The following is a 15,688-nucleotide window of genomic DNA, read 5'->3' as shown; positions in this document are numbered from 1 at the left end:
TTTTGATCTTTAATGTTAAGGCTGATAAGGGAAAGAAGAGAATTCTGGATCACAATAGTTAACCATGTTAACAAATATACGTGACCCACTCCACATTTCTTGCTATTAAATATGATATTAAAAGGTCGCATGCTCTGAGTCAGCAGAGCAGTCTCTGACTTGACACGTTATTGTGAACAAAGAAGTTAATTGTCACTCACGTCTTGAATATATTATTCCAACAGAGGTCTGGCTTTGTCTCTGCAGACCTTTAGTGACATCACAACAGATTCTTGGTCCCTTTATTTAAAGAGAGGTATAGCTGCCATGGAAGCAGTTGGGTGAATGGTGAAAGGTTGAGTCCTGGGATGGGGTGCTGTATGAGAGATTGAGCAGGTTGGGCCGAAGCTCACTGGAGATTTTGGAATGAGAGGTGATCTTCATGAATTGTCTAAATTGTGAGGGGGACTGACAGGGTTGTGTCAGATTCAGGGGCGGCTATTTGAGGTGGAGCTGAAGACCTTTGCTCAGAATGCAGCCGTGCAGCTGCAGAACCAGCTGTTGTTCTGGTGCTGGTGTCCAGTTCCTGGGCTCAGTGGAGACCACAGACCAGCACCACAGCCCGACACTACCACTGGAGACCCCCCTGTCAGCTCTCCCTGACAACTCCCATCTCTCACTAGAACCCATCTGAGTAACGAGACTTACCACCAGCCATGGATGGTCCACCATTCAAATTCACATCCTTTGCCGGTCCAGTGATTCACCTGGAGAAAGAACAAAGAAAACCCATCACTGAAACAAAATGGATGAAAAGGTTAAAAAAAAGATAGATCATTGGGGTCATTGTCAGGCAGAGAGTGGGCAGGCAATGGGAGGGTTTGGCAAAAGGACAGAGGGGTGAGTGAACAAAGGGAGGGGTGGAAGAGACAGGTGGATGGGTCAAAGTGACTGTGGGATTGGTTGCTTCTCTCCAGGTGGATGTTTCTCTGCTTCTCAGGATATGAGTGAGAGGGTGCAGAGGAAAGTGGGACCCAGAACAAGTGGTACACATTGGTACCAATGTGGAGAAGGCAGCAATGGAAGTCTGTCAATGTTGCCAGAGGTGGACAGGTGGCAATCTCTGGGCTGCTGGCACGGCCAGGCTTCAGGGAGAACAGAATGTGAAGAGAAGGTGGCGATAGACTGGTAACATCCATGGTGCATGCAGGTACATTCAGATTCAGAGGCAGATGAAACCTGTATGAGATGGACGGGTCACAAGTTAATAGGATTGGGACAATGCCCAAGTCATGACAGTTGAATCAAGATCAGCAGGGTATGGGCATACCAGGCAATAACAGCAAAAATAAATAAGGTGAACAGAGGGTGTGAGTGTTGGATGATGACAGAGAAGGAATTGTTGGATAGGAGCAAATTGAGAGACACAATCTGGTGTCCACAATATACACAGAATGTGATGAGTAAGATTGGTGAGCTGCAGGTACAAAGAGCCATGTGTGATTATGATGTGCTGCTGATTACATGGCTCATTCTCGGCAGAACAGACCTCTTAATATTCAAAGATATGGTGGTCAGAAAAGGTAAGGATGGAAAACAGGAGATGGGAGGCAGAGGAAAATGGTATTATAGACTATCGATTAAACATTCCCTTCTCCAAACAAGACAGCATCAAAGCTTCACCGTCGCCTCTCGCCGATGGACGGATGCCAACTACTATAGACTGAAGAGAGGGGATGTCCTTAAGGCCATGCACAAACTCGCTTGGGCTGGAATTCACTTTGCAAAACTTCCTCTTCTTCCCGACGTCGTTCATGCCCACGTGCACAACCACTTCTGGCTGTTCACCCTTCCTCTTGAGGATGTTCTGAAGTCGGTCTGTGACATATTTAACCCTGGCACCAGGGAGGTAACAGACCATCCTGAAGTCCCGCCTGCCGCTACAGAATCTCCTGCCCACACTTCGGACAATGGAGTCACCCACTACTATGGCTCTGCCTGACGTCGGTCTCCCCAGTCGAGTCTCCTTGCCAGGATTGGAGCCACCGACCTGTTCACCGCTTGGACTGGAAGCGTCTTCTGCTCCGACAACTCCTAAGGGGGCATACCTGTTTTCATTCGGCACAGCCACCGGGGTCGCCTGCTCTCCACGTTTACTCCCTTTTCTCCCAGTCACCCACCTGCTCTCCTCCTGAATCACTGGCTTAACAACTTCACTTGTCCAGGAAACTCTCATTTTCCAGGATGGCCCTAAGGTCATCCAGCTGCTTCCCCAGTTCCCCAACACGTTCACTCAGGAGCTGCACCTGGACACAATTCCTGCAGGTGTAGTCTCCAGAAGCTCCATAGGCATCCTTGACCACCCATAACCTGCAGGAAATACACTGCACCAACTTGCCTGCCATTTCTTCAGTGGACAAAAAATCACAAGTTTCAAAGATCTGGGATACCAAAAAAAATTAGAGATTGCCAAATTTTATTTGGAGAAAAAAATAAATGGACAGAATACTTTTCAACTCTTGTTTCCTTACGCAAGCATAGATAATGTGCTTTGTGTTAGTAAATCGCGATATGGACTGCTCTCCCCAGTCCTCATGTATCACAAGTGTTGATGTTGTGGCAGCTGGCACTGTCACTGAAGAATGGGGAATGTTTTATGTACAGACGAGGAGTATTCCCACACCAGGGAAAAGTAAAGGAACTCTGGTGCTCCCTGGATCACCCAGGAGGGAGTGAAGGAAGGAGTGAGCATGAGGAAGGTGAGACTTCAATGGAAACCCACCTGAATGTGGTGAGTTGGGAGAGGCAGTGAGTACAAAAGGAGAGAGGCTTTTCAAGGGAAAGTGGAACAAAGAGCCTTCCAAAGGCCTGTAAATGGGATGAGCGGAGTGTGGAGATCAGGGTATAACGGAGTGATCTGCATCAAGGTAGAGGCACAGCTGGAACATGGCTGAGGGCATTGTATCACCCGTTATCAGGAAATGGGAGCTGCCAGAAGCGGAGTGATGCAGATCTGGGAGAGGGGGTGGGGGTAACTGATGAGGAGGAGGAGGTAACACTAACAAGTCACTTGCACCGGAAGGGATAATCCCAGGTTGTTAAAGAATGCAAGGGTCATGGAGCAGGTGGCTGTAATCTATGTTGCCACCAGCTTCTGTGTGAAGAAATTGACCCTCAGGTTCCAATCAAATCTTGCCCCACTCACCTTTAACCTAAGTCTTCTTGTTCATGATTCCCCCGCGTTCGGTAAAATACCCTATCTATTCCCCTCAAGACCTTATACTCCTTTATAAGATCATTGCTCATCTTCCTGCACTCCAAAGAATAACGTTCTCGCCTACACAACCTCTCTCTGTAGCACAGGCTCACAAGTCCTGGCAACATCCTCTTCAGCTTCTCTGTGCTCTTTAAGCTTAATGACATCCTTCCTATTGCAGAGTGACCAAAACTGAACACAATACTCCAAATGCAGCCTCAAAGTCTTGTGCAACTGTAACACAATATTGCAACTTCTTTACTCAACACCCTGATTAATGAAGGTATCAAAAGCCGTTACTACCCATTCCTCAAACCTCCCTGAGAGGATGTTAGTCCTTTTCCAGTTTTGATGCACCCTGTCCCTCTTGTACAGGTCACACCTGCCCAGAAGTTATCCCAGTGATCTCATCAGCTAAAGGCCTGCCTTCTGCACCAGTTCTTCAGCCATGCGTTCATCTATTCTATTGTTACCATCATTGGCATATGGCACTGAGAGGAATTTTGAGATTACACTCTGGAAGTTCTGCTTTGTAAACTTCTACCAAACTCTCTAAGTTCACCCTGTCGGATCTCACCTCTCGTTCTGCCTAGGTTGTCAGTACCATTGTGTACAACAATCTCAGCTGTTTTCTCTCCCCTTTCACAATGTCCCGGATCCAATCCAAGACATCCCTGTCCTTGACACGTGAGAGGCAACAAACCATCCTGGGATCTCGCTCTGAGCCAAGGGGAAGTCCATCTCTTCCCCACACCACAGCTCACTGAGATGTTTCCTTGCCCTGCTGTGCATCACAGCCAACTGTGGTGCCACACCTTGGCTACTGCTGCAACTTTCCTCTGAGAGACCTACTCTGTCTGCGAGGGGAATGACCACAGGGCACTCACTCCTGCACGACCTGCCTGCACTTACTGCTCCTCCTGGTCATCCACCTCCTTCCTTTCTCTACCTGCAGTGTGACTAATTGCTAAATTCAGTCAACAAAGTTCTCCGTAAATCAAATTCTCCACGGCACTACACAGTGGGAAGCTGCAGCTGGACACAGCCTCCTGCAGGTGTAGTCAGACACACCAGAAATGTTCCCAAACTCCCACAGGAAGAGCAGACCACTGGCCTAACCTCCATAACCTTTCCTCTTGTTCTACCCTTATTAGACCTTTGATGTATATGGTCTCACTTCCACCTGACATTGCTCTGCCCATCTTATTAGATCAATATCACCATGTAACCAATCACTCTTCAGACATAAATCCAGATAGACACATTCTGTCCCAAATAAACCTCCTCACCATGGGTGGCACATTGGCGCAGTAGTACAGCTGCTGCCTCCCAATGCCAGAGACCCGGGTTTGATCCTGACTACGGGTGCTGTCTATATGGAGTTTGCACGTTCTTGCTGTGACTGCGTGTGTTTCCTCTGGATGCTCTGGTTTCCTCCCACATCCCAAAGACGTGTGGGTTTGTAGGTTAATTGTCCCTAGTGTGTAGGATAGAACTAGTGTACTGGTGATTGCTGTTCAGCACGGACTCAATGGGCCTATTCCACTCTATATCTCTGAAACTAAAAACATGTACACGTTACTGAAGGAATCACAGATCAGAGGAGCAGGACATGTCACAAGAGGGTCTGATGTCAGAAGGCAGCTGTTTTATGGATCGCTGACTGAGGGCAAACGATCAGGTGGTGACAGAACAAGTTTTAGAGATGCTCGTACAGTATTCTTGAAGCCTTTCAACATCGACACACTCCATTGGTAACAACGAACAGTGGATTGTCTTATTTGGCATACCTGCATAAAGTGTGTGCTCGGTCGTAAAGAGTTATCATGGAAACAGCCCCATTGATCAAACTCGTCCATGCTGACCAAGGTGCCTCACCTAAGTTAGTCCCATTTCCTTAGGTATGGCCCATATCCCACTAAACCTTTCCTGTCCATGTGCCTGCCCAAATGTCTTTTAAATGCTGTTATTGTACGTGCCTCAACGATCTTCTCTGGCAGTTCATTTTCCATACCTACCACCCTTTGTGTGAAGAAATTCTTATTAATTCTTTCCCCTCTCACCTTAGGCCTATGCTCTCAGGTTCTTATCCTGGGTAAAAAACTGTACATTCACCATATCCATTCCCTATGACTGATGAAAGCCAATACACTAAAACTCCTCTTTAATACCCAAACCACCCGTGATGCCACTTTCAGGGAACTACACTTTACACTAGCACTTTCACTGCTTAGTTTTTAGTTTAGTTTAGAGATACAACGAGGAAACAGTCCCATCGGCCCACTGAGTGCGCAGATGAGCAATCCCTACACATTAACACTAATCTACACACACTAGGGACAAATTACAATTATACCCCGCCAATTATCCAACAAACCTGTATGTCTTTGGGGTGTGGAAGGAAACCGGAGATCCTAGAGAAAACCCACACAGGTCACGGGGAGAACTTACAAACACTGTACTGACAAATACCTGTAGTCAGGATCAAACGTGGGTCTCTGGCGCTGTAAGGCAGCAACTCTACTCCCGCACCACCGCCCGATCCCTCTGCTCTACAACACTCCACAGGCCCCTGCCATTCACTGCGAAGGTTCTACCTTGGTTTGACTTTACAAAATTTAACATCTTGCACTTATCTGCATAAAACTCCATTTGCCTCTCCTCGGCCCACTTGCCCAGCAGATCAAGACCCTGCTGTAATTTTTGATAACCCTCTTTGCAATCTACGATACCACCTACTTTATTGTCATCTACAAACTTACTAATCAAGCCTTGTACACTCTCATCCAAATCGGTTGTAACCTGAGACAAGCCTCTTCATTGTCCACTATACCACCAATCTTCTCTCAACCTTATTGTTCCAAACGTGCGTTTCAAGGTAGATAAGGAAAGATACAAGGATTAGAAATTAAGGATCTAAAGTGGGGAAGGATGATATGAATGTCATGAAACAGGACCTGGCAAAAGTTGACTGGGAGCAGGTACAACCATAAACCTACCAGTCATGCCATCCAGATTCTAATTATTAATATGGCAATATGATCTCCAAAGCAGCTTCTGTGATAATGACACTATTTGCATGCTCTCACAATCAAAGCACTCAGACTGGCACACAAATAATTCTATTTACCTTACAGGCGTTTGGTGGCCACCTAAGTGCCAGAACATTATCGGTAGGATCTCCCAAGTTAGATTTGCTATAAAACAAAAGTGTTTTCATTAACGGATCTGTGAACTGGCCACACGAGGAAGTGCTGATAGAGCAAATAGTAATTGGCGGTACAGCCCCCATTCACCTACTGCATATAAACCACCACAACACGCACTCACCTGGTAACTCCAGAGATGGGGGTAGAGATGTCAAAGGGAGGGAAAGAGTCAGAGTGGTCTAGGTGGGAGCAGAGTCAAAGTGGCAGCAGGGGTCATGAAATGTTTACATTCCATCTGAGTACACCAATCCAGTCATCTAGGTAGACAGAGCTCGGTTCAGTTTAGTTTATTGTCACATGTATCGAGGTACAGTGAAAAGCAGTGAAAAGTGACCAAAGGCAGCAGATCAAAACACCATCCACAATCCCCTCAGCCCCACACTTTCTGAACTTGGACGTTTCCTCACTTGCTTCCAATCCACTCACCACCCTCCCATTCATCTAGGCTGAATCAATGTAAATGCTGCATTCTCCAAGTTTATAATGTGAAGGTGTTTCTGGGGCTACTTGGATTATGAATCCAAATCAGGTCTTACATTGTTCTATCCATGGTCTATAAAGAATATCAAGCCAATAATGAATACTCTCCACATTCCTAGATGTGTGCACTTCCAATGATACTCGGAATGCTTGACTCATGTCTAGATGACCAAGGCGAATAACGCATTTAATGAGCACCCAGTCTATTCACACCCTCCACAGTGATACACCATGGCTGCAGTGTGTCCAGATTAAACTCCATCAGTCGTTTCTCTGCACATATTTTCAACCTTTCTATATCCTGCTGAATCATTCGTCAAGCCTCCTCACTATCCATAACTGCACCAATTAGGCAGCATCTCTGGAGAAAAGGAATAGATGATGTTTCAGGCTGAGTGAGAGTGTCAGTCCGAAGAAGGATTTCGACCCGATACGTCACCTAGACGTTTCTCCGGAGATGCTGCCAGACCAGCTCAGTCTTTACATATGCATGGGCGCAATCCCTTGTTAGGACAGGACGAGGCACTGGCACCTCAGGCTTGACCCGGCCACTTGGCCTTAGTCTCAGTGGAAGTGCTGGCTGTCTCGGATTTTTTCCTGACAGCCCAGTCTTGACCACACAATGGTACTGGCAGTCTCAGTTTTGTCCCAGTAACTCAGTCTTCCTCGGACTTGTGACAGGGGAACACAGCTAGCAGGGAGCCCTGCCCCTTGCCCCTTGCCCCTTGCCCCTTGCCCCTTGCCCCTTGCCCCTTGCCCCTTGCCCCTTGCCCCTTGCCCCTTGCCCCTTGCCCCTTGCCTTTCCCTTTCCCACACTCTCCCTTTTCGCTAGAATGCCAAGGTTTATAGGGAACAGGCTGAAAAGGTTCTGGTGACCAAACCAATAAAAGCTAATTGCCCCCGCTGTTACCAATGATGCTGAGAATTGCCTCTCCTGGCCTGTCAGCCAATGAGAGGGATCAGAGCGGCATCTGAAGGAGGGGTCCCTCTCACATTGTGCACATCAACTTTGAATTCAATCTATCAAGTCTCTGTGGATCTCATGTACTTTAGCTTTTACATCAGCCTACCATGAAGGCCTGTGTTGAAAACTTTACTAAAATCCATTTATTCAACACCCATTGCCCTACGTTCAATCATCTTTGTCACCTCCTCAAAAAACTCAACCAATTTTTTAAGATATCATCTCCCCCTCCCAAAGTCATGATGACTATCCCTAAAAAGACTTATTATGGATAGATTAGGATTCTATCCCTAAAAATCTTCTCCACCAATTTTTCTACCACAGCCTCACCATCCTATGAATTACCTGTTTTGTCTCTATTTCCTGCCTCAAATGAAGGAATTGCAATGGGGTACCTGCAGAACTTTGGGATCTTGCATGTGGCTAAAGAGGATACAAAGATCTTTGTCAAGGCCCCAGCAGTCTCCACTCTTGTATTTTCAATGATCTGGGATAGATCCCATGAGGCGCTGGGGAGTTATCCACTATATTATTCTTCTAGAAAACAATACCTGTGCCACAGTGGCCCAAGGGCGATACAGTGACACAGCTGGTAGAGCTGCTGCCTCACAGTGCCCAGGACCAAAGTTTGATCCTGACCTTGGATGCTGCCAGTGTTGAGTTTGCCTATTCTCCCTGTTCCTACATCCCAAAGACATGCGGGTTTGTAGGTTATTTGGCTTCCGTAAATTGCCCCTGATGTGTAGGAAGTACATGAGAAAGCAGGATAGCATGGAATTAGTGTGTATGGGTGATCAATGGTCGGAATGGACATGGAGAGCCAACGAGCCTGTTTCCATGCTGTATCTCTGAACTAAAGCAGATTAAACCTCCTCCTTCTTGATCACATGTCCCTAGAATATCAATATACCCCTCCCTGATCGCACGATTCTCTCCTTGGTGAATGCAGGTGCAAAGTACTCATTTAGTACCTCGCCCATTTCCAGATCCAAGCATAAATTCTCCAATTTATCCTTGACTGCTCCAATCCTCTATCTAGTTACCCACTTGTTTGTCAACAATGGGTAAAATATCTTGGGATTCTCCTTAATCCTACTTGCCATGGGAGTTTCATTTTCCTCCTATTGTCTACATTTCTCAAAGGGCCCAATTTCAGCTTCCTCAAACTTCCTTTTTCTTTTTGACTAAACTTGCAGCATCTCTTGACATCCAAGGATCCTGAGCCTTGCTATTCTTGCCTTCCGTCCTCTCTCCCCAGCACGTGCCTAATACTGATGTCATTAGCCTCACCTCAATGTAGCACATTCCCCGAAGGTCCAGGCTTATCCTTGTCCGTAACTTACTGCAAATATATGGAGTTGTGTTTACTGTTCCCAATATGCTCCTGCATTGAAACTCCAATCAGCTGGCCAGGCTCATTTCCCAATACAAGGTCCAGTATGGTCCCTTCCCTGGTTGGATCTAGATATTGTCAAGAAACCCTCCTAGATGCACCTACAAAAATTCTGCCTCATCTAAGCTTGTGGCACCACCGGAGACCGAGTCCATATTGGGAAAATTAAAGTCACCCACTACAACTCACCCTCTGCTTCTACATCTTTCCCATATATCTGTTCCAGGGGTTTACTTGGACACTATAACATGACACAGTTGCATCAGTCACTTCTCCAGCTGTGATTTTTGTTTGATATAAAGGGTGTCAGGGGAAAGTTCAGAGCAACTTGCAATGAAACTGGACAGGATTGGTGCGTAAGATTCAAAATGGTGGCGGTTGCAGTAAAAGAACGGTGCTGCTGGGGTCTTTCCTCCCACACCTTCGGCAGCACTCTGTGCTCAAGGTTGATTGCGGGGTGGCACCCTGGGGATCGAAGGCTGAGCAGTGGCCGTGTGAGGCGAGGGACGACATGTTTATGGGTGGATGTCCCCTGGTCAAAGTGTCGGTGGAGTGGGCCACTGGAGGCCCTGCAGCAGCCGGGGGCTCGAGTGGCTCAGGTGCCGCTCTAAGAGGCCGAGTGCATGGATCAGAACCAGCCTGCTGCAGCACAGAGTGGCGGAGCAGGGGTGGAGGACTTTGATAACATCGTCTGGCCAGATCGGCCGCTGCAACTCCAATGCAGTGCCGCCACTAGGACAACTGGCCTTTATGGCCAAGTTCGGACTCAACATTTTAAACAACCTTGGACTTCAATCTTACAAATAGCGCTGGAAATGTGGTGTGCCTTGTGTAATGCCTGTAACAGTGTAATCTACTATTCCGACACTCTTGTACTTAAGTATGTTTGTGTCTTTGTATAGTAAGATTCTTACTCAAGTGTACGTACCTAGTTACATGTGACAATAAAGTACCATTTAACCACTGGATCAGTAAACATTGAGGTGAGCTGCATTCTGAGTTGGAGACTTAAAGTTAAGAATTAAAGCTGTGCAAACCCATTAGGGCACAGAGGAATGGTCAGTGCATTGTATTTTGTAACATTTTATCTTGCATCATTTTAACTTTCTTGTAAAATTTAATCGCACATTTTATTACGTATTTTATGCCATAATAGTTTTTGATATTTACTTCCAATAAACATTTTAAAGACTAACATCTATAAGTTGAGTACTTTGAGAGTGTTGGCTGGTTTTACCGCCCAGACCGCACTGAGCCTGCACTCCCTGGAATTTAGAAGGATGTGGGGGGGGACCTGATTGAAACATCGAATAGTGAAAGGCTTGGATAGAGTAGATGTGGAGAGGATGTTTCCACTAGTGAGAGAGTCTAGGAACAGAGGTCGTAGCCTCAGAATAAAAGGACGTCCATTTAGGAAGATGAGGAGGAATTTCTTTACTCAAAGGGTGGTGAATCCATGGAATTCTTTGCCATAGAAGGCTGTGGAGGCCAGGTCGATGAATATTTTTAAGGTGGAGGTAGATAGACTCTTGATTAGTACGAGTGACAGGCTTATGAGGATAAGGCAGGAGAATGGGGTTGAGAGGGAGCCATGATTGAATGGCAGTTGATCAGCCATGATTGAATGGCAGAGTGGACTTGATGGGCTGAATAGCCTCATTCAGCTATCACTCATGAACAGATGGGATTAATCCAGACACAATGGAAAGAAAAAGCTCCCCTTACCAGTAATCCTGACTGTACTCACCCAGAACAGCTGGCTGCCACCAGGAAGAGGAGCAGGAGGAATGGCAGACCCATGTCACGGCGGAGACAGTTGTAGGCTATTGTAGCTGTAATGCACAGTGGGATGCTCAGGCTTTATACATCCCCAGGCTGCAGGCTCATGAGATCAGATGGGGCTGTGGTCACACAGGCTTCCTATACGACATGTTCCAACCACAAGTTCTTGCAACTACCAGAGGTACACTCCCTGCTCTTACCACAGGCACCAGAGCCTGCAGCAGAATAGGACAATAATGATAAACAGTCAAAATGATCAACATGCCCTAGAATATCAATATACACCTCCGTGATTGCACTATTCTCTCCTTGATGAATACAGGTGCAAAGTACTCATTTAGTAACTCACCCATTTTCGGGGAATCCATGCATAAATTCTCTTATTTACCTTTGACTGTTCCAATCCCCTCCTTAGTTACCCACTTATTTGTCAACAATGAATAAAATATCTTGGGATTCTCCTTAATCCAACTTGCCATGGAAGTTTTGTTTTCTTCTTATTGTCTACATTTCTCAAGGGCCCAATTTCAGTTTCCTCATCCTTTCATATGCTTCTTTTTTTCTTTTTGACTAAACTTGTCATCGAAGGTTCGTGAGCCTTGCCATTCTTGCCTTTCATCCTGTCTCCCCAGCTCATGCCTAATACTGATGTCATTGGCATCTTCTCAACTTAGCACTCTCCTCCAAGGTCCAGATTTATCCTTATCCGTAACTTTCAGAAAACATATGGAGTTGTGTTTACTGTTCCTGCATTGAAACTCCAATCAGCTGGCCAGGCTCATTTCCCAATACAGGGTCCAGTATGGTCCCTTCCCTGGTTGGATCTAGATATTGTCAAGAAACCCTCCTAGATGCACCTACAAAAATTCTGCCCAATCTAAGTTTGTGGCACCAAGGTGAGTTAAGTCCATATTGGAAAAATTAAAGTCACCCACTGCAACTCCTCTGTTGCTTTTACATTTTTCCCATATATCTGTTCCGGGAGTTTTCTTGGACACAATATTATTCTTCTAGAAAACAATACCTGTGCCACAGTGGCCCAAGGGCGATACAGTGACACAGCTGGTAGAGCTGCTGCCTCACAGTGCCCAGGACCAAAGTTTGATCCTGACCTTGGATGCTGCCAGTGTTGAGTTTGCCTATTCTCCCTTTTCCTCCATCCCAAAGACATGCGGGTTTGTAGGTTATTTGGCTTCCGTAAATTGCCCCTGATGTGTAGGAAGTACATGAGAAAGCAGGATAGCATGGAATTAGTGTGTATGGGTGATCAATGGTCGGAATGGACATGGAGAGCCAACGAGCCTGTTTCCATGCTGTATCTCTGAACTAAAGCAGATTAAACCTCCTCCTTCTTGATCACATGTCCCTAGAATATCAATATCCCCTCCATGATCGCACTATTCTCTCCTTGCTGAATGCAGGTGCAAAGTACTCAGGAGGAATGGCAGACCCATGTCACGGTGGAGGCAGTTGTAGGCTATTGTAGCTGTAATGCACAGTGGGATGCTCAGGCTTTATACATCCCCAGGCTGCAGGCCTGAGATCATGAGATCAGACAGGCTTCCTATACGACATGTTCCAACCACAAGTTCTTGCAACTACCAGAGGTACACTCCCTGCTCTTACCACAGGCACCAGAGCCTGCAGCAGAATAGGACAATAATGATAAACAGTCAAAATGATCAACATGCCCTAGAATATCAATATACCCCTCCGTGATTGCACTATTCTCTCCTTGATGAATACAGGTGTGTAAGGGGTTTCTGCGCCGAGCTTTCGCCCGACCTAAGGTCCCCGTGCCTTGCTCTGATCCCTTGACCAGGCCGTGCACACTGGTTCCCCGTGAGTGGTTCGACCCACTCACCCCTTACGGTTCTAGACACTGGGCTTAGATGCAGGAGCTCTTATAGTGCAGAAAAAATTTAACCAGACCAGATTTCAAAACCAGGGTTGAAATGAAAAGGCTTTTATTCAGCACTTGGGACTATTGTCCATGAATATATTTATACAGTTCTATAAGACATATCTATAATACACATACCGAATACATGAATACCTTTGATTTATTAATCACGAAACGCACAGTTCACAAGACATATACCCGAATACCCTTTTCGCTGAAAACTTAAAAACACACAGTTCCACGAGACATATATCCGAATACCTTCTTCGCTGAATTCTTGAAACACACAGTTCCACAAAACATATACACGAATACCCTTTTACTTATAATAATAATAATAATAATAATACATTTTATTTATATAGCGCTTTTCATATACTCAAAGACGCTTTACAGAGATTTTGAGAACATAGGGAAATTAATAAATAGATAAATAAGTAAATAAATAAATGAACAGAGAAAGGAGACAGTAGGTGAGGTGACCTTCAGTGGTTCTTATGAATTCTTAAACACAGTTCTGCAAGACACATACACGACTGTAAGATGGGGAACGTACGACGCATCGCAACCTTGACCAACCCATATTTTAATACACACCCAACGTTTATTCACAACCACCCTCCCCTCTACACTAAACTATGTCCAGGATATGTAGGATTTGGAGTGCATGCTCACCATGGGGCTATTACTGGGGTTACTGGCTGTTCGTTTTGCAGTATTTCTTCTCCAGTTGCGTGCCTGTTCCTCCCTCTTGCATCCGTTCTTCTTTCCGACTTTCTTCTTGACTTCAGTTGACTTCGAACCCGGTTTTCTCTGCGCTTCTTGACTGTGTCTGTCTTGACTGCTTGCGTTCCCTGCAGGTTTTCTTCTCGAGTTGACTTCACTTATTCACCCAAAAGTAGTGGCCAGTTATACTGTTTCTGACCCGTCCTATCTCCCGCCAGATCTTGGAATCTCTTTGTTCAAAAAGATATGTATGAGGTTTTCTTCTGATCTGCGCTTATGTTCGGGGATACCGGGGATGGCCAGACGGTGTTAATTGGGATTTCGTTGTGAGGTGATGGGTGTTAACTGGTTTCCCATCACCTACCAGGTAGTTTTCTATGGGCTATTGTGCCCCCTCACTGAGATGAACTGTTTAGGTCGGCTTGGGGCATTGTGAGTATGCTGATGTCAGCGCCCCAGTGTCTGGACTCCGACCTGGTTTCGTAGGTTTCTGCATGGCCAATACCCATCCTTTGTTCTGGCCGTAGCTTTGCAGAAACCTAGAGACTGGGTTGTAAGGTTTTTTACCTTTTGTGGCTGGTCACGAGGTCCTGCAGCCATTTTAGGACCCACAGATTGTGACATCCTTTGGTAAACTGACTGCAGCCTTTCTCCGCGATCAGCCCCAGTCTCCCGTTTAAAATGTCCAAACTGCAGCTCTTTGGTTTTGTGTTGATTTCAGAATGAGGGAAAACTTCTCAAATCTTACAAAGTACTCATTTAGTAACTCACCCATTTTCGGTGAATCCATGCATAAATTCTCTAATTTACCTTTGACTGTTCCAATCCCCTCCTTAGTTACCCACTTATTTGTCAACAATGAATAAAATATCTTGGGATTCTCCTTAATCCAACTTGCCATGGAAGTTTTGTTTTCTTCTTATTGTCTACATTTCTCAAGGGCCCAATTTCAGTTTCCTCATCCTTACATATGCTTCTTTTTTTCTTTTTGACTAAACTTGTCATCGAAGGTTCGTGAGCCTTGCCATTCTTGCCTTTCATCCTGTCTCCCCAGCTCATGCATAATACTGATGTCATTGGCATCTTCTCAACTTAGCACTCTCCTCCAAGGTCCAGATTTATCCTTATCCGTAACTTTCAGAAAACATATGGAGTTGTGTTTACTGTTCCCAATATGCTCCTGCATTGAAACTCCAATCAGCTGGCCAGGCTCATTTCCCAATATAGGGTCCAGTATGGTCCCTTCCCTGGTTGGATCTAGATATTGTCCAGAAACCCTCCTAGATGCACCTACAAAAATTCTGCCCCATCTAAGTTTGTGGCACCAAGGGGAGTTAAGTCCATATTGGAAAAATTAAAGTCACCCACTGCAACTCCTCTGTTGCTTTTACATTTTTCCCATATATCTGTTCCGGGAGTTTTCTTGGACACAATATTATTCTTCTAGAAAACAATACCTGTGCCACAGTGGCCCAAGGGCGATACAGTGACACAGCTGGTAGAGCTGCTGCCTCACAGTGCCCAGGACCAAAGTTTGATCCTGACCTTGGATGCTGCCAGTGTTGAGTTTGCCTATTCTCCCTGTTCCTACATCCCAAAGACATGCAGGTTTGTAGGTTATTTGGCTTCCGTAAATTGCCCCTGATGTGTAGGAAGTACATGAGAAAGCAGGATAGCATGGAATTAGTGTGTATGGGTGATCAATGGTCGGAATGGACATGGAGAGCCAACGAGCCTGTTTCCATGCTGTATCTCTGAACTAAAGCAGAGTAAACCTCCTCCTTCTTGATCACATGTCCCTAGAATATCAATATACCCCTCCCTGATCGCACTATTCTCTCCTTGGTGAATGCAGGTGCAAAGTACTCAGGAGGAATGGCAGACCCATGTCACGGCGGAGGCAGTTGTAGGCTATTGTAGCTGTAATGCACAGTGGGATGCTCAGGCTTTATACATCCCCAGGCTGCAGGCTCATGAGATCAGATGGGGCTGTGGT

The 15,688-nt window shown here is 45.8% G+C and overlaps 1 protein-coding gene across 1 annotated transcript in view; it reads right to left on the bottom strand.

Annotated features, from left to right (window-relative positions):
* Nucleotides 1–11,126, bottom strand: part of LOC144590082 (ribonuclease T2-like) — a 33,721-nt gene extending 22,595 nt beyond the window's left edge. Inside the window, exons 1-3 of the mRNA XM_078394948.1 lie at nt 11,029–11,126; nt 6,366–6,432; nt 688–746 (exon numbers count right to left, since the gene is read on the bottom strand). Of these exons, the coding sequence (XP_078251074.1) occupies nt 688–746; nt 6,366–6,432; nt 11,029–11,081 (179 nt within the window). The 5' untranslated portion in view covers nt 11,082–11,126. The remainder of the gene's footprint in view (nt 1–687; nt 747–6,365; nt 6,433–11,028) is intronic.
* Between the last annotated feature and the right edge of the window lie 4,562 nt (nt 11,127–15,688).

This window comes from Rhinoraja longicauda, unplaced genomic scaffold (assembly GCF_053455715.1).
Source record: "Rhinoraja longicauda isolate Sanriku21f unplaced genomic scaffold, sRhiLon1.1 Scf000121, whole genome shotgun sequence".
NCBI classification, from domain to species: Eukaryota; Metazoa; Chordata; class Chondrichthyes; order Rajiformes; family Arhynchobatidae; genus Rhinoraja; species Rhinoraja longicauda.
Note: the sequence above shows the minus strand (reverse complement) of the source record. Positions and strands in the feature narration are given on the sequence as shown.